Raw genomic sequence first — 19,488 nt, 5'->3', positions numbered from 1 at the left:
CCTACATCCGCCAAAGCTGAAAGTTCACGAAAGGGCAATGCCTCGCCCATTTTTATGGAACCGGTGGAGAGAAGCCCACCCCAACGGATCCGACCGCCCGGTCCATGGGTCGACGCCGATTTCACGCGGATCCCATCACGGACGATGACAGATCTCTCTCGGATTCCCTCTCGCTAACCCCCACCCGCGCTCCGACGAGAACTTCGATTCGTCTTATCGAATCCCGTAATCGCGAAGCCCGGAGATTTCGCTCCGCGTTCGCCACGGTTTCGCGAGAATCGTTCTTCGCGACGAGATAAAAGGGAAGAAAAACAAACCGTGTCGGCGAGCGCGACATTAACGCCCGGCCAGTGGGGGACCGTTAAGGCGGAAAATCGAGGCGCTCCGTAAACAGAGGAAGGAGGATTGGGACGATCTTGTAGTCTCTCGGTGGCAGCTGAAACAGGGGTAGCGGAGACACGGAAGGATGGACTGTCGCCGGATACGGAAGAGATTCGGGCGCCGGCGCGCGACAGAGAGAGAGATATATAGAGAGAGCCGCGGTCTCTGTTCCCGTATATGTACGAAGGGAAAACGGGGAGGAGGATGAGAGGAGGAGGAGAAGGAGGAGGTGGAGAAGGAGGATGAGGCTGAAGGGGCCGGGAGAATAGCAATGATCGGTGGAAAGGAGAGGGCGGGGGGAGAGGGCGAGGGTAAAACGCGGCGGGGCGGGAGCGAGCGGGGAGAGAGAGAGTGGAGAAAAGCGAGAACATGGGGGAAGAGAAGCGAGGAGAGGAAGAGTCGAGTCGGTGGAGAGTAGAGGAGAGTAGAGAGTAGCGGCGCGGAGAGGAGAGAGAGTCGGTCGGGTCGTGTGTTGCGGGCTGCTGCGGCTCGGGCGCGACAGTTCTACCCCAACCATTGCCGGTTGACTTTCGCGAGCGGCCCGTACCGAGACTATAAGGAACCCCCCTTTTATTTCGAGGAGTCTCTCCCCGATCGTGGAATCGCGAGACGACGCGTAACGCTACCACCGTTTAACGTTCTACGCGCCGTTTTCGAGATCCTTCCCGCGATCGTTCCTATTTATCGTTTTCGGTCGCGCGTTTCCCTCTATCGTCGCGATCGCGGTCGTTCGGTAGAAACGCATGGTGCTACGCGGCGGAGAACGCGACGCGAAGACAGCGGGACACAGCGTAGGGGCAGCGGAGAGCGGAGAGGAGACGAGAAAAACAAGGAGGAGGGGAAAGAGGAACAGTTCACGCACGACCACGGAACGACCACGGTCGTCTTGGCGAACGATACGTGGCCTCGAGGAGCTGCGGCATGTGGAAACGCCTCGAAACGAATGAGATCGTCGCCTGCTGCCGTACCGCGAGCGCGAAACGACGTGTCACGCGTTTAAATCCCAAACCACCGCGAGCCTACCACGGGGGATGGGCGCCCGACACCTACTACCGTCCGGAGATCGTACAAACGCGAACCAATAAGCGGAAATCGTCGATCTTCGGGCGCTCGATCCGCGTAACGCGCGTCGTACGGTTCGCCGTCTCGTATCGCGTTTAATCGCGCGCGCTGTGAATCGTAGAGGAGAACCGTGCGGTACCATCGACTCCGCGAGCGCGTTCGATGCCGTTTACGTTCCTCGTTGATCGTTGTTCGAACGCAACGAGCACGATTGGCAGCCAGTGCGTTGGCCGCGCGCGACGAAAACGCGCCACCGTTCGGTTCGCCACCGTTGCGAGAGATCTTCGCGCGTTAGTGGGACGCGACGCGGGCCCGAACATGGGGAAGACCGGACCGACGAACAAACGATAACGAACGGGTGGTATACGCGTCCTTGTGAAAAGAAAAAGAAAAAAAAGAAAAAAATTCGATAAATAAATCGACGATTACCGCTTCGATCGAAGAGAAAGGGTCGTTGATCGCGATCGAAGAAGAAGCGGTGCGCGGTTCTCGCGCGATGCGACCGACCAGTTAACGACACGCTCGGCGTCGCGAACATCTTTCTCGTTGAAACGCGCGAGTTATCGTAGCCATCCAATTGTGCTCGACACCGTCGTAAAACGGGCGTCGATCGCTGCGGACGCGTTCCATCGCGGCTCGTTGCCATTGTAATCGCAGAATTCTAACGATGTTACGTCGACGCGTTCGAAGATAATCAAATCTCCCCGAGGGGGGAAAACCGTGGGCGCGGGCCGCCGACAGAGCTCTACGAAATAATAAGTTCGTCGCCGCGTAGACGTCGCGCGTACATCATCCACTTAAAAAAAAAAATAATAATAAACCGCCGCACCGTTAATTATCTATCGATTGATAATCGTCTCCTTTTTCTCCGACACCGCCGCCCCGACACCACCCACGCGACCCACACGCTACCCTCTCGTCCAGCACCGATCCTCTCCACTCTTCCGTGTCCTCCTTCTCCCGTACTTCTTACAACCGTGATCGCGTCCCGCCTCGATAACCGTCGGAAAAGTACGTTAACGTGTTCTCTCGATGCTCAATTAGCCGCAAGTACAAAAAGGATCGCGCCGCCAAGCGAAAACTATTTTTCTCCGTACCGCCTGAGTACAAATTACTATACGCACGCACACTCCGTCGACACCAGGGAACTGTCCAACGCGCGGACCTCTACAAGGGAGAGCTACCTCAAAACGAATACCGTACATCGACCGATCGCTGGAACTCGTTCCGGTACAGTTTCGCGAGAGTCGACACGCCGAACCGATCGCAGGACGATACGAGTACCAGCACCCTGAAACGATTCTCGTATACGTTGCTCCTGTTACCGTAAGAATCCTCGAACCGACTCACGGAGACACGAAGGATTCGACGTTGACCGGACACAGCACCGTTACCGTGCGGGGAGACGGAGAAACCGGAAAGGATTATCCAGCATCCCTGAGCAAACGGCTCACGGAGATAATATGTCGCTGGCGACGAAGGGGATTGAGACGAGAAACGGACAATCGATATGCTCGCGGGAACCTCGAAGAACGCAGTCCGTGGGATAAGTAACGTGACAAGGCAGACGCAGTCATGTCATGGGAATCTATCTCTTCGAGAGACTACCTCGGGCAAGTACCGAATTCGGTGACGCGTGCAATCCGATAGTGCCCTTCCGTAGGATTCTAGGGTCGCGAGGCACAGGTGTCCCTTCGCGGTGGACACTCTGGCGTTTCGTGGGGTCTCGAGGTCCCGAGGTCCTTCGACCGGACGATTGTGTCTCGAGACGTCCTTCCATTGGACTCGAATGTCTCGCGGTATCCTTTCGAGAGGGTTCCGAATGTCTCGAGGCGTACCTTTCCGGATTCGAACGTCTCGAGGCGTTCCTTCGAGGGACCGGAGTGTCTCGAAGTCTCCCTCGGAGAGTCCCGAATATCTCAAGACACGTTTCTTCGAACCCAAACGTCTCGACGCGTCTCTTCGAGGGACCCTCGCGTTTCGAGGACTCCTTCCATATTTCGAGGCATCCGAACGTCCCGAGGGGCCCTTTCGAGGGTCCCGTGCGTCTCGAGGTGTCCTTTCGTGGGACCGAGAGGTTCTCGAGGCCCACGCGATTCCATCGAGGGAGCTAGTTTTTTCGTCGAAACGCGAACGATGCGGGCACGGGAGCGTCGGTCACGGCAGGACCGGTGGCCGCCGCGTTCGCAAACCTTCTTCGGGGCGTAAATAGGTCAGGAAAAGAGGTCACAGGTGCCTCGCCCACCGTGACTAGCAGGCGCCTGTTTGGGAGACGCGGGCCGAAATTGCGCGACCGAATCCACGGGGCGATTCCGCGCGATCGGGGTGGTGTGCGATGCTCCTTCCGCGGAGACGTCCCGACGCCCGTTCGATTCCCTCCGCGGATGTTTTTCGTGTTCGGTATGCACGGACGCGCGGGGCGGGGTAAAAGTAAACGCACGGTCGCAATGCGGTACGCCCGATACGAACACCACGGATAAGAACACCGATCGCGTGGAACGCTGGGACGACGCCAAGCTGTCTTCGCGCCCGTTAGGCCCGCGAGTCGGAACAAACCTTTTCCACGCTGCACGACGAACAAACGAGTGCCGTATCGCGCGATAATCCCATTGCCCGCGATCCTTCGTTCGTTCCGTTGAGGAGACAAACGCCTCGCAAACTGCCACACGTTAGACGACACGTTGCCGTCACGATCCTCGGTCCTCGATACTCCGAATAACGACTCGAATCGTTCCTCGAACAACCAACAGTGTAACGCATCCGTGAACTTAACGCAACGAACCTCGCTCGGTAGTCGAACGATCCTCGCCGCGATACTCCGCGAGCTGTACTCCCTTGCGAATGCGTGGTCGGAGAGTCGCGGGTAAAATTAAAAGAAATTGTACGTCACCGTGATAAGTAGCATCGCCGGAGGGAGTGGAGTCGCGATCGGGGCACCATTCGTAGAAATGCAACAGTAGGTGACGTAAACGCTGGTAAAGATTGTGAAAACGAAGAATAGGTAACGGTTCGACCATTGACTTGGCGAAAATTGAAATCGATGGTTCCTTTTTTTCGTGAGATCGGTGCAACAATCGCGAGTTCGCGAAATCAATCGCGTCTTGAACGTGGACGCGCGATTGTTTTCTTGTCGTTATCCACGGGGACATTGTTCTCGTTTTTATCAAATCAATTAACGCCCACGGGAAACTCACTCTTCGAAGCGTAACCGTGACACTTCGACGTCGCGAAACATTCGATCGTTCGACAATACCGCGTTACGTTCTCGTCGCGGTACCCGTGGTCTCGAGAAATCGGCGAGAAACGAAATCCGGTCGCCATTGTTCGCGACGATGCTCCGTAAAAGACGTACACGTTCGCGCGTTCTCGTTGTTTCTCGTTTACTCGTTCCGGCTACGGTGAACTTTCTTAATCCCCGCGAGATCCACGAATTAACACCCACGGGGAAACGCGTCTCCAAGGATTAACCGTGATATTTTTACCCGTTAAGAATTATGTCATATTCGCCCTTGCCGTGGCGCGGAATGCGTTAAATCGCCTTTATTCATTTTTAGCCACGCGTCCGCGGGCGTTCGCGATCGATAAATTACACGGTCTGCCGGGCGAAACGTTGAACATTGTGTACGGTTTCGAAACGAGAAGGAAAATAATAGGCGAAAGAAAAAAAAAGAAAAATAAAACACAGTTGCTCCGAGTCGCGAACCGTCCGTCGAGTTTCGAATTCGATGTCGAACGAGGACGGTGAAAACGATCCGTGAACGAACGGATTCTCGTTCCTCGTGACTCGAACGCGAGAGATTCGGGTCGTTGGTAGAGCCGGTGGACCCATCGTGTATATTTTTAGTTCGCGTTTTTCGGATCAATGGGGGTTGTTAAAGCCGCGCTGGCCTGAGCGGCGTGCGAGCGTTAACGGGACTCTCCCCTCGATGTGATGATTTTCTGTCTCGCTCGGGGATCGTACGAATCACTGTTACGAATTCGTAGCGGTCCGGCCAGCCATCAGCTTTCGGCGACCGCTCTGCTGGGTAGTCCGGACGGGTCGCGTCATCCGCTCGACGTGTGCGAGTTCACCGAGGAGGACTATCGGCATCAGAGTTCGAACGGGAACGGGCATTACCAGAACGGAAGATCCGGCACTGGTCTGTGGGAATGTTTGACCGGTTGCAGACGACGATTCGACCAGCACCTGGCCCGAAGACGGGTGAGTCGCTCGCGTTTACCTCTTCCCGCTCGATTCCACCGCGATACCACGCGACCTTCCGCCCTCCTTTATCTCGATGCGCTTTCTTCTCGTTCGTTCGTTTCCCGCGACCTCGACGAACTCGGCTTTTTCTCGGTCATTGTCGAGCCGAGGTGCTACCAAAGCGCCGTGGCACGCGATGCCCGCGGTCACGCTACCTGCACGCGTCCCGCGAATCCCGCCACTATCCGCCATTACGTTTCGCGTGCTCTCCGCGGGCATAATACGCGGAATCGGTTCCCGCGGAATACGCTCTCCGCAAGAACAATGATCACCAGTTCAGAATTTTTAAATTCCCGATAGTTCCACTCGGGAAATTTCCAAGCGATTGGGGCGACGCAAGATCGTAACGTTCGAGTCTCGAATTTTCAAACGTTTCCACGAGAGATCTCGGAACGCGCCGGTCGTTCGTTCGCGAGTTCGATATTTGAAAAATTTGATCCTGAACGATAAGATCGACGAACGGGTGATCTTTCGCGCGAAAGGAGTTACGATTTTGAACGTACGAGGCCCGGTGTTCGAATTTTCGAATTGAATTCTTCGAACGAGTTCGAAATGATCCAATCTCGGACGGTGTGCTCGCCGTGGAAGCAAGACAGATACGTACCCGTATCGGAAACTGGACAAGTGTCGCTCGTCGACGAACGAAAGAGACGCTTAACGAGCGAGTCGATTCGAAAACGAAAGGAACGTGTACCAAGGGCCATAGTTCCCATGTGAGTGGAGTTCCTCGTTCGATCGGTTACCTCGATAATGCTAGAATTTTCAGCTCCGTTTCCTCCCAACTGTCGAGCCACCGTCGTAACGCGATCGTGTTTACAAACGCCGCGCCGCCGCAAGTAGAAACGACGAGTAATGGACAGACGCGATGCCCGAGTCGTGCCGAATCGCGCGCGACCGAGTTTCCAAACTCGATTTCAGCGTTTGTATTTTTCTCTTAAACGAAAACTGCCGTCGAGAAATAATACTCCACGGGGTCTACGGTTCCTTTTCGCGCGAAGAATCGCCCTGCGCTCGCGCTCGTGTTCAACGCTCGCGAACAACGAATGCAACGACCACGCGTACCTTTTTCGCGCGGAAATCGTCGAAGCAGAGTGGTCGAACACATGGGCAAAATTGAGTGAGAAAGAGAGAAAGAGAGAGAGAGAGAGAGAGAGAGAGAGAGAGAGAGAGAGAGAAGAGAGTGTGCAACGGGGCGAGCGCGGTGTTTCCGGTTGATCGCGAATCAACTCGTGTATGTACGCGTTTACCTTCCTTTGCTTTGCTCGCCGCCGCTATCGGTCGAGGTCGTGTCGCTATTTACGTTGCACGAGATCGTTGGATCTTAAATCATCGGCGGAGAACGTTCAAGGTCGAATCGATACGACCTTCCCGCGTTTAGCCACACGCGTCCGCGTTCGATCGTTGCGTACCTATCTACCTATCCACCTGCCTATCCACCGTGGGCGGGAAGGGTCGCCGCGCGACAACCCCATCCCGGTTTCCTGTTCGTCCTAGAATCGTGTCTGTCCCCCAGGTGGAACAAGGCCTGAAGCTGTACCGCGCGCACAAACAACAGGCCGCCGTACGAAAATGGAGGGGCGCCCTGAAAAACATCAGACAACGGGAGGACAAGTTCGCTCTCCTCGGCTACCTGTATCAAGCTTACATGGATTGGGGAAAGTACAGGTATCCGTCGTGTCGAAAAACTTGGAAACTCGTTCTCGCGTTTACGGATCCTTCCATCCGATCGTCCCGAGCGACACCGAAGAGGATACTGCGATAGAGTTATCGAATTTCAACGATCTGTACTCCTTTCGGTGTCTCGAGCCGAGCGTAATCCGATCCTGCGAAAGACGGTGATTTTGTGTAACGCGAGCGAGAAAGAAACGAGCTCGAACGCTTCGTGGAAATCGTTAGGAAAAATTTTCGTTTCTCTACCTTTCGATTCTTCTTCCCGACGGATCCGACGAGCTCCTTTCGATTCGAACGAGTCCAAACACGGCTTAGATGGGAGAAATTTTTCGTTTGATTTTCTTTTTTTTTTCTCGTTCTTTGGAATATTTAAATTGGGAACGAAGTTCGTCCGATTCGTGTTCGTATTTCAGCTCGTTTCTATCGGGAGGACCTCACCGATGTAGTTGTTGCAATCCCGATCGTTAGTTTGTCAAGGATCTTGCGATTTCTAGGGTCGGCGGTGGTTCTGATCGTTACTTTCGCGGACAATCGGTCCGGTTTTCTTTTTCATCTGTTTTTGTATTTCATCCTCGACGATCGCGGACAGATCTCTATGAATTACCCTAGCATCGGAAAACCATCGTTTGATGGAACCAAACGAAACGTTCCGCGAACCTTCGAGCCGCGCTCGTTCACAGCCTCGTTCGATCTCGCACGGCGCGTCGTAACGTCGATACACGGACGCTTAAACGGAATCGAAAATTTATCCGAAGCGTCGCGACGCCTCGGTCTCGTCGAATACGCGGCTAACCGAGAAAATAGCGCGGCAAACGAGGGAGACGCGCACTCCACTTCCGCGACGCATTTGCATCGTATAATTAACGCGAATATGGGAACGCTTCTTCTCCTTTCCGCGTTCCACGGCACGTATGGTCCCGCGAATCAGTTGGAACTTTATTATCGTTATTTTTGCAAGCGGAGCGCGCCAAATAAAAAAGAAAAAAAAGAAAAAAAGAAATGGCGAGTTACATCTTGGTTAACGAGAACTTTAAAGCGGACATCGTTCAATCGAGAATCGTCCTTTTTCCAATCAATTTCAACAGCTCGGAAATCTTATACACTTGGACGTTAACTTTTTCTATTTTGTATTTGTATTATTCGCACATACCTATCGTTGTTCCTTAACAAATTTTGTAATCAGAATCACCGGTAGAATCTAGTTTGATTATTATACCTTCTTGGTACCCGATCTCGCCCACTGGAAAACGGTCGTTGAAAAAACGTACGATTTTCGTTGGCGTGCCGCTCCACGTGCTCCGCCCGCTCGAATTGAAAATCCTAATTAGCCCAGTTACCTTAATTGGAAAAGATAGAAACGAGGACGAAGAGGGACGGAAGATCCGTTAGGGAAGTCAGCGGTCCATGATCGAGGCACCGTGCGGGGAAAACGAGTCGCAAAGTCGGTTCGTTCCGCCGAAAGGCAACCCGGTGGTCGACCGGACTGCTCAACCCACTTGGCCGCCATGGAGTGCACTACGAGCCTCCTAGCTTAAAGTACGGGCCAGGAAGAGAAAAGAGCTTAATAGAGAGATCGTAGCCAAGAGATAGTATTTACTTCGCGAGACGCGAAAGTCGGGAAGGAGAAGCTCGAAAATCCTTGACACGCTAACAAAGCGTTTCTGCTTCGTTTCACGGAAACGAGAGAGCGGAAGTCGCGGATCGGTCGCGCGTACGCGTCCGTTTCGACGAGGCTCGTCGTCGGAAATCGTACACGAGCACCGAGACGTTTCGTTCGTCGCTTAATACCTTCGATCGCGGCTGAACCCTGCTCGAACGGTGCTCCATGTGCTGTGGACGCCTCGAGGCGTTCGGTGTTCCCGTGCAACGAACGCGACGCTCGGATTTCCGCACGGGTGGGGCGCGACTCTATCGAATCTCGATTGACCACGTACCCTGGTGTATTTTTCAACGTGTTTCTGCACGACGACGGTGCTTGAAACGTAGAAGCTAACGACGCACGATTTTCATTCGGACGGATTCGGGTTCAACGGATACTCGTACGTTTGAAGTTTCAGGGTCGGTGCAAAGAATCGTGTCGTTTCAGGGACAGCATCGACTTCGGTCACAAGCAATTGTGCATCTCGGAAGAGCTGGACTCGCCCAATATGCGAGCCGAGGCGTACTTGAACTTGGCCAGGGCCCACGAGAGACTGGGTGCGCTCGACAGGGCCTTGGACTACGCGAGACACAGGTATCCGGGCTTTTTCGATTTAGCCAGAAAGACTCGAGAGTTTTTACGGTACTCGCGGTCTCCGCGGATCTAACACCGGACGCGATCCGCACGTTTCATTACGTAAACTTCGCAGCTTGTACAACGAATGCGACCAATGCGCGACCGCCGGATTGGTTCACCTGACCGTGGGCAGAGTACACTTGGAGCTGGCGGGTTTCTGCAAGGCTCTGGAAGCCTTTCAGAGGGCCCACAAAATCGCTCACTCCATTCAAGACCCTTCGTTGGAATTGCAGGTAAACGTAAGGCAAAGAGAGCGTTTCGCTCGAGATTATACGATTTTTGCCGATCGAAAGAAACGGTGCGTAGCCCACGTGCGTGTTTCCTCGTTAAAGATTCCAGCAACGGTCTTTAGCAGCAGACCTGGATGTCCTTTTCCGAATCGCTGTATTTATTTACCGATATTAATTGATTTATTTATATCGATTGTAATTTGTTGAAAAATGGAATAATTAAAGAGATTCCTTTCGTACCTTCCTTACCAGAAAATATCCTTGATCGTCGTCGTGTCGAATGTCCGTAGCCAATAGCTTCGATCGTTCGGTTCGCAGGTGTACGTGGGCCTGTCGGAGCTTTTCTGCAGATTACACGATGCCGATAAAAGTGCGAGGTACGCGGCACGGGCGTACGATCTGTCGAGGAGTTTGCAGCTCGGCGATCTGAATTCGCGGCACCACAGAGCGGCTCTCCTTCAAATGGCCGCTGCCCTTCGAAAGAAAGGAGAACTCGGTGACGCTCACGATTATTGTTCGGTATGTTTCCACCTGGCGATTAAAATCGAGCCGAATTTAAACGATCGTACACGCGCGCATGCGCTTCTACCTCCTAAAGATCAATTGTTGTACTGTACGTGTATCGCGTTGTATTGTATCGTACCATCAATTTTCTATTTAATTGCCAATCGAACGCAGGAAGCAACACGATTGTCGCTCGTTTCCGGCGATCAAGCCAGTTACGCCAGGAGTATACGTATAATGGGAGATATTTATAGGAAAAAGTCCGATATAAACGTAAGTAGAAGTAAATTCGCGAGAGAGAAACGTTGAAAGAGAAGACGAAAACGATACGGTTGCGCCGCCAATTTCCGAACGTGTATCGTAGAAAGCGTTTCGACAGTACGAGAGCGCGATGGGATCCGCAGCGGCGACCGGTGATCGCCTCTGCCAAATGGAAGCGATGGACGGTGCCGCGAGGTGTCTCGAGGCTCTTCGGCTCCAACACAAAATATGCAACTGTCGACCTCTCGAGTTCAACACGAGACTGCTCGAAGTCGCTGGATCGGTCGGTGCTAAGGTAATCTCCCACACCGTGGTTCCTTGTTTTCCTTCTTTCGTCCCTTCCTTATTCGCTGCTCTTTCGAAACAGTTCCTGGTGCGAACCGTAAGGTCGAGGCTCTCGCGAATTTATGGCTCCCTCGGTGACGAGGAACAAAAGGCCCATCACGAGAGATTAGCCGCGGCAATGGAGGAAGATCTGGAGTTACGATGCGGCGGCTGTAACGAGCCATTCGGCCTCGAAGCCGACTCCCTGGAGGCCCTGCCCTGCTCTCACATACTACATGCCAGGTGAAACGCGAGCGTCGCGATAAATTTAAAAAAGTAACGCGGTCATCTCGATCGTTAACCAAGCTATGCGCGATTTTCAGGTGCGCGTACGACATACTGAAGAGACGCGACAAAAAGAAGAAACGTCTGTGTCCCGACTGTCACAAGTCAGTTAGTTCACGATTGTACCTGCATTGCGAGGACCCTCACGGCATGAATACTTTGAATCACAGTTCCTTGAGTCTGGCATCGTTGAGAGCCAGCAGTCTAGCTACACTGGACGACTGTCACGCCACCAGCAGCGTCTAGGTATTCCACCTACACTCACCTACGTGCATGTGGGTGCAATTATCGTTCGATCCCGCGAAAATCGAACGCACACGCATGCCCTGGTCCCGATGCGAGACAAGATCACGTCAAATTTCCACGGCAAGATTACAGGACGAACGCGACAAGTGCACCTACCTTGCGGGCTCTACGAGATCGAACATGCGCAACTTGCCAATTAAAAACCGTTAGATAACATTCTTAAACCTTAACTATGGTTTACCGATAACTTTACGAATAAATTAGGGCAAAAAAGTTTAAAAGAAACTAGCACGATTCGAAAAGACTTAATGGCAATAAAAATGCACATCCACAGTGTTTGTCTTCCTCAATCATTTTTCCCACATTTAGTCCTGTAGATATTAGCATCGTACTTTACGTTCGTCATCGAAACAAAGTAACTCGACGATCATTTTTTGCGTAACGAAAAAACTTTTCTTAACGTTCGTAAATATAATTGGAATTTAAATTGTCAAGTGGACAAATTTTTCATTTCGAACTAAATCGTATCAAACGATCCGATACGAATAAAAATTCTAAACTTGCGGATCTTCTTCGATCTAATTGCGAGCAAAATCGATCCGACCTGGACCTAGGATGATCGCTTCGATCTTTATGTGTGAAAGCATTTTAGTTTTCTTGGGAACACGCGCGACACCTAGAATATGGTTGTGGATTTACGTTATGACCGCCATGACAGCTGATGCTTTTCGTATCGCTTGACGTTTGATCAGAATATGTCATTTTGCACATTTAATTTCAACAAATGGCAGACTTCTTTTTCGGTTTCGATACAACACTTGCTGTAAGTAAGCTTGTTCTTAATGAACGTAACTTTGATTTTAAGGTTTTTTATGAAAGAGTGGAAAATGATGCAACGAAAGTACAAGATCGTATTCGCTTTCAATGAACAGCCGCGTCGCGGTTTAACGGACCACAAAGAATTAAAATCATTCAAGTATTCGGTCGATAACAAATAACTCATTAGACGGCGCGTAAATGTAAAACCTATTTATCGGATTGCCGATATATAACGTTTACCCACCCTTTCTCTGTATATCGTTTCCAAAATACAACATTACGTACTACTACCTCAAGCGGTCATGGAGGTACGTCGCATAACCTCACCGATCTATCGTTTCTCCGAAAGGTCATTAACACTGCTACCTTCATGCTAATTGCAATCATTTTTATTTTTTACTCCCATACTTTGTCTCCCTTCTGTTTTACATCGAGAGTATCGTCTTTGATAAAACTTCGTAAGCAAAGAGTAGTCAAATACTTTGCAACATTTGCGCATTTTTATTGTGTTGAAATATTTTTTCTAATTGTTCGAAATAATTGTTATGTACCTCTAATGTCTTTGTAACAATGTTGTTACTTTAATAATGTTTGTTTTTGTTTCTTCTATTTTCTACGACTCTTATAGAATAGTAGTTTAGATGATGGATTAGATTGTCTATTAGAAGAAGATGATATAGGGGAAGAAGAAGAATATGACGCATTGAACGATCAAACTTTTGGTTCAGAAGCCACTATTGGCGATTGGGAGAAAGACCATGAAAAGCTTGCGGAAATTACAGAATCGAGTCGCCCGCAACACCAGACTACTTCGGATAAGAAGGTAAATAAAATACAAACTGTATCTTTTTCTCATTGGTCAATTATATCTAATGAAAATGAATGATTCTTGTAGAATGAAGTCAATGCAGACATCGAAGATAATTTATCGCACCTAGTATTGGATGAGAAAGAAGGAATTGTTCCCCGTCCTGGAGTATGGGATAGTCCTTCTAATTTATCACTTCCAAAAGCCAGGCCACCTTTGACCCTCCCATCAACCTTAACAAATGTACGAACAGTAGAAGAATTGGAAAAAGGTCTGATCGCGAATAGACCTCCTCCAGGATTGCCAAAGCCCGTTCAATTGCTACAACAACCACAGCAACAACAATCCGATGGATCGCTTCTTTTCGACTGTTTGTCCACTCCACCGCGTTTTTCACCAAGATTGAATATACCACCTCCACATCCTGTTGTTTTACCACCGAATATGAGATTTCCACACCCACAATTTATACAACATCCTAGATTATTGCCTAGTAAGTATGCATCCAAGTAAACAAATTTTAATAGCAATAAATGAAACAAATAAGAACTAGTGAGATCAAAACAATTTCTCTCATAGATCAAACTGGAAATGCACTAAGGTATCCTGCACCAGCACATTTAATGCTACCACATCCTACCCAGAGACAACCGATTCATGGTTCATTTTGCAATAATTTTTCTGTAAGTTTCTTTGTATAGTGTAAGGCTAACTTTGTAAAAACGATTATCTTATATGAAATATGTGAATGTTCTATGAAATGAAAACCTTTTTACAGCAACCTCCTCATTTGAGTTTAGGACCTCCTCTAATTTTACGACCAGAACATGGAATGGTACCTTATTTTCCTAGTAATCAAACCAGTCATCAACAACAACAACCACATCCTGGAAATCATCCTTTTGCTCATTCTGGAAATCAAAGAAATCAAAATTGGCCTTTTCATCATGGAGAGCAACAAGGAAACCATCAGCCATTTTTTAAAAATAATCAACACCATCGTAATCACGATAGGAATTTTCAGCGGCAATATCATTACCATCATCCTCAAGGAATAAATGGAATAATAAATGCAGGAGATTGTGACGAATATGCTGATCTTATGAGTAGTCGAGAAAAACAATGGTTAATTAACATCCAATTATTGCAACTGAACACAAACGAACCATATGTTGACGACTATTATTATACTGTTTTCTGCGATAAAAAAAATAAACAAAGTGCAAATCAAGACCAGAAAGATAAAAAACATCCCAATAACAATAATAATAACGGCTATCATAAAGACTCAAGGTAATCTTTCTTTTGTTCTTTCGCTTTTTTCTTGGCGAAATTGATTAAAGTTTTGTGACTTTTAGGGATCGAGAGCAACCAAACCCTCATTTTCTTTCTAGGGCGATATATGTACCGGCGCAATTTGAAAATTCTTTGGGAAAGTTACAGTTCGCCAGTGTAACGGCACCGCGTAAGGTTATCGATATGGATGTTGTACCAAACAGCGATCCACAATCGGTTACGCAAATGCAACAGAAAGATACGAAAAGAACAAGACAGTTACTGCTTGAAATTGAAAGGGTAATACTATTGTTTTTTATCTATCTAATTGATAAAACGTTGTACTTGGATATCCTATTTACATCTTACATAAAAAATAATATTTCCAGTTATATGTAATCCAATTACAACTCGAAGATTTACACAATCCATTGGCTCTGCTTAGTGAACAACAAAATCAGGAAATAGAAAATGAAACAAGTACTGTTAAAAAGACCAGCCCGGAGTTAATAAATATGCTGTTATTATCTTTGCTTCAGTTGATACAAGATGATAAATTAACGAGTATATTAAGCATTCGAAAGGGAAAAGTAAGTGAACTCAAACAATCAATGAATTTTCGATTATTATATTACTATTTATCTGTATCGCAGATGCTGTTGTTGAGGATCTTGCCATACTTGAATCTAACGGAGTATCGTATTCAATTAGAAGAATTGTGGAACGCAATATTTCGAGGACTAGCTATAATAGGTCGTAGAGATTCTCTTTTATTGGTAGTCTTTTATTCGGAATTTCAACGTTGGTTCGCTAACGTGTCAAACTTTAATGCGATACTTCGACTAGCTCGATCACTATCCAACTCCGCTAGTCAGTCGGTTAAGAACAACAGTTTAGCTTTTGCTCTCACGAACAAGGTTTGTTAAAATTTAATTGACCACTATTTCGATTTATCGTGTTCCTTTTTACAACTACTTGCATGTCTGAATATTTTTCTGTTTAGTTTGGTGTATCTGTAATAGCTTCAATGTTGGAACAAGCGGAAAACCTGTACCCTACAGATGATTCGTTGTGTTCGGAATGGTCCTCCTTCATAGAAAACATTATTAAAATAATTGGTGAAACGCCGCCCTGTGTCACACCTTGTCAACCAATGGCTGCAAATACGCTCAATCGGCATTTAAATCGACTATCTCATTTAAAAAGCGAGAGGTACACAACCTTGGAGCTTCTACTAACCGATGCCAACACTTCCCAATAGTCGGACGTTATTAAATGTTTTCCGCCGTAGTGTTTCACAAAATTTGATTTTTGTTACGAACGAAAAACAAATACCGAGGAAGAAGAATCGCAGATATTTTAATATTGCTACATCATTAATATTAATCGAATATTTCTTGCATACAAGTATATTTTAGCATGATTGATATCCATGTTTCACAGAGTAGACCTATGCATTTTGTCTTTATTTTAAATGTAGCAAAGGTATGTCGATCGCTATTGATTTATACTCAAGACAATACGTCTACCTCGACCTGTGAAGTAACATTTATTACAAATGTGTTTGACTCCTCTCTAATTGCAAGTCTACTATGTAAAACTGATATTGGATTATATCCATTATATAAACTACACATCCTATCTTCCTATGATCTTTGTTAGTAGCTTTTTCTTTTTTTTTTATGTAAAATATATTTCTAGTTGCGTTCGCATAACATTAAGATATACGTTTAGCAATATCGTCAAAATATAAACGATTTATAATTGTGTGTGATCAAATTTCTCTGCGCATTAGCATCGTATCTGCGATCTCGAAGGTATATAGTAAAGAATTGTTCGAACACGATTCGAACATTACATTATTAGTATTAATCATTAGACGAAGCTACATCTTTATATGGAATAGACATGAAATCGAATGCTGCAGCTGTACACGCGCCTCGTACGTTTGCTATTTTTGTCCCTTTTAGTATTAAGCATTTGACGTTGAAAGTTTTCTTGTATTTCTTTTGAAATGTACAGATCGCGCGTATTCACCGAATGATTGAATTACTTTGCTCACTGAACTCGTGAAAAGCTAAACAACATAGGATGTGTAGGTTTTTAACCTAATTTAACATTTTGAAAATAACAGTATATTATAAGGCTCGAGAAACGTAATAACAGCTATTGTATAGGTTTCTACATCAAGGACAGAAATATTGCAACATTTTTCATATAACAACTAATGTATTAAATAGCAAAAAATTGTATCAATCAATGTAATTAACATCAGCATCGGAGACATGCGACTGCAACGAGTTTGTCGTAACTATCGTCTAATCATAAAATTAGAGACTATTTCATGTGCGTTTTTAATACATTGTCGTTGTCAGGTAAACTGTTTGCGTACCTAATTCGTGATCGTAATATACGAAAAGACCGCAAAGATTTTTGCAACAAATAGCGAGAGCGCGGACAGCGATTTAAAATATACGACGACATGGCCTTTAGTATACAATGTAAGTGATTACTTTCTATCGCAGTACACATTAATAAAATCTTATGTACATTTAGCCTGTACATAGAGCGACTCTGATGAATGAATGATTTCATATATTTTGTAATTGGATGCGAAAGAAAATTTATTTTTCGCTTCCGCGATATAGCACTACGTCATTTTTGCAAAAAAAAAAGAAAGGACAGGAAAGATCATAAAGTGATAAAAAAAAAAATTTAATCGCGTTATTTTTTAATCTCTGTAATGGTTGTAAAATCGATGAATTGACATGACACTTTTAAATTGCATAGTGTGCATCAAACATCGGTTAAACCGTGCAGTGCGTTACGTCGCAGTCCAACACTCATACTTTTCTCTTGTAATGTAAGAATCTAGTTTTAAGTTTTACAAATCTCTTTCTTTTCAAATGTATGTTCCACTGTATCTAATCGAATTGTCTTTAAGTTTTTACGAATATCTGCGTTTTTTTTAGTAATTCTAACAAATTTATCTCTCTGACTTAACTATCGAAATTCGGTTCCGTAGATAGACGTAATGTTAATTCTATTTCCATTGCGAACCGAATTCAGTTGGAATTACACGAGAAATTAATTATATTTACTATTTTGTAAACTAACGGTCAAACGATAACCGAGCTGGAGTAAGCACGTTTCAATTCCTTACTCGGAAGATATTTGTTGAGCCTGTACAAATTTTTTAATCTTTGAAAATAAACTGTATCATAAAGTTTAATTCGCGATATCCTTTGCGCATCTTACAAATTATTCATCGTTTAATTTTACTCGGCTACAGGCAGTATTGGGTGCGCAACAATCACGCGATCATTGTATCCTTAACGTTTGCGTAATGTTCCGGTACAAAATTAAATGTTGTTATAATTATACGCTTTTGCGCATATCTATTTTAATTGCAGGAAGCGCATATAGATTATAATGCTTGCGTATTTTTGTTTTTCCCCTCAATATCTGCCGCGAAAGTAGTTTCTTTCCCTTTCGGTTTTTATTTTAATAACACCTTTATGGGCTGGTCAGTGTGTTGTATGAGATAATGATATATCTGTTTACAGTTGATACTAAAATTGAACATTGCATGGGATCTCACAGGGATAAAAGGAAGAAAATGTAGAGAAACGAAAATAGGAGAACTTAATATTTTCTCGTATACTAGATAAAACAAATCGAAGAGATATGTTTCATCTTTTATTAAAGATATATTTTTATAGCAATACCGTGTTTATTGCGTTTACACAAGCAACTCTAGGCGTGTACCGAAATATAGAATCCCTTTTGGTAGAAAATTCCAAGAAAGATTAATATTTCCATGTCACTTTGTACCCAATAATATCCTGTAACGCAAGCCCGATAGAATCGTCTTATAAATTTTTAATGCGATTAAGGAAAATAATTCTACTTAACATGTATGTATAAAACCTATATACTTTTAAACAGTGTCTCCAATAAATGTTTTGCATTGTATGAAACATGATTATTTAGTTTTCACATTTACGGTAAAATTCAACGATATTTCCTTAAATCATATATTTTAAAGAACATCTAAATAGATATGATTAAGATATTTACTATATAATATATATATATATGTAAACGCGGTGACATGGATTCATGCCAAGTCAGGAGAAAATCACCAATTCAATTACCCCTTCTCCTTCGTGGCTTTTAGTTGTCGCACAAATGAAGCGCTAGATGACATTATTTAAACTTTATGATAACTTTATAATTTTTTCCTTCTTAATCTTGGTACTAACCGATATTAAATCATGTATCACATTTGTAGCTAGATGAATAAAAGTGTACATATATACGACCTGCTTGTTTTATTAAATTAAAACATTTTACCAACAGTTCGTGAAGTTTGAGTTCAAATTGATCGACAACTGTCATGGCGACGACGGCGCGAATTTTTGCTCGAATTTTGAACGTGTAACAAAATGAGCAACAAATTTAAAGCATAATATACAGATGTGTATTATTACACAATAATCGAATTCAAAACATCTTACAAAAAATTGTAATTTAATTTATAGTACCAATTGGCATCGTATGAAGAAATTTGCTCACAATATCAATTGAATTTAAAATCAACAGTGTATTAACATTAGATGAAAGTATCGATAGAGACTAAACGAGAGTGATAATAGCGACTGATAGCGATTAAATGTCAACAGATAAAGAGTACAGATCGTATTGTTATAATACTTTTCCAGTAGCATTTCTTCTATATGTTCACCTTTTCATATTTCTCGAGAACTAGACTTCGATATATCACACGATAAAGAATTATAACTATTTCTTTACAAACTTGCCGTTTTGTTGTTCATGGCGCTACCTCGAGTGCAAACATTGTAGTTATAAGAGTAGTTTCATCCATTTACTGCTAGATGGCTCTACCATTTCCATGTACATATTTTCTAAATAAAATATTTCAAGAATTAAACTATCATTTATTCAATATATATGATTAAATCGTAAAAATAAATTTCAATGCGTCTAATCAATATAAGACCAATTGTATGAATCACTAAGAAATAACAACACTTTAGCAATTACTTCCTGATATTTAACGTTTAAAATAGACTCTCAATCG

The 19,488-nt window shown here is 45.5% G+C and overlaps 2 protein-coding genes across 6 annotated transcripts; both read left to right on the top strand.

Annotated features, from left to right (window-relative positions):
- The first annotated feature begins 846 nt into the window (after positions 1-846).
- On the top strand, positions 847-11,815 carry LOC143152069 (43 kDa receptor-associated protein of the synapse homolog). 4 transcript variants are annotated; one of them, XM_076321745.1, is made up of 10 exons: positions 847-3,056; positions 5,428-5,644; positions 7,200-7,351; positions 9,444-9,590; positions 9,706-9,871; positions 10,181-10,381; positions 10,541-10,639; positions 10,731-10,922; positions 10,995-11,194; positions 11,275-11,815. In XM_076321745.1, exons 1-10 carry the CDS (start codon positions 3,019-3,021, stop codon positions 11,480-11,482), a joined length of 1,620 nt encoding a protein of 539 aa, XP_076177860.1. In that variant the 5' UTR covers positions 847-3,018; the 3' UTR covers positions 11,483-11,815. The 4 variants fall into 4 exon arrangements, with proteins under 4 accessions (XP_076177860.1, XP_076177863.1, XP_076177861.1 ...); XM_076321748.1 differs by having other exon boundaries at positions 11,258-11,433; XM_076321746.1 differs by having other exon boundaries at positions 848-3,056; positions 9,706-9,865.
- A 372-nt stretch (positions 11,816-12,187) lies between these two features.
- Patr-1 (Protein associated with topo II related - 1) lies at positions 12,188-18,369 on the top strand. Of its 2 annotated transcripts, none has more exons than XM_076322168.1 (9): positions 12,188-12,305; positions 12,930-13,124; positions 13,197-13,602; positions 13,689-13,792; positions 13,888-14,402; positions 14,504-14,684; positions 14,774-14,974; positions 15,038-15,301; positions 15,388-18,369. In XM_076322168.1, exons 1-9 carry the CDS (start codon positions 12,267-12,269, stop codon positions 15,643-15,645), a joined length of 2,163 nt encoding a protein of 720 aa, XP_076178283.1. In that variant the 5' UTR covers positions 12,188-12,266; the 3' UTR covers positions 15,646-18,369. The 2 variants fall into 2 exon arrangements, with proteins under 2 accessions (XP_076178283.1, XP_076178282.1); XM_076322167.1 differs by having other exon boundaries at positions 14,468-14,684.
- Positions 18,370-19,488: the final 1,119 nt, after the last annotated feature.

The sequence above is a fragment of the Ptiloglossa arizonensis genome, chromosome 10 (genome assembly GCF_051014685.1).
Source record: "Ptiloglossa arizonensis isolate GNS036 chromosome 10, iyPtiAriz1_principal, whole genome shotgun sequence".
NCBI lineage: Eukaryota > Metazoa > Arthropoda > Insecta > Hymenoptera > Colletidae > Ptiloglossa > Ptiloglossa arizonensis.
Note: the sequence above shows the minus strand (reverse complement) of the source record. Positions and strands in the feature narration are given on the sequence as shown.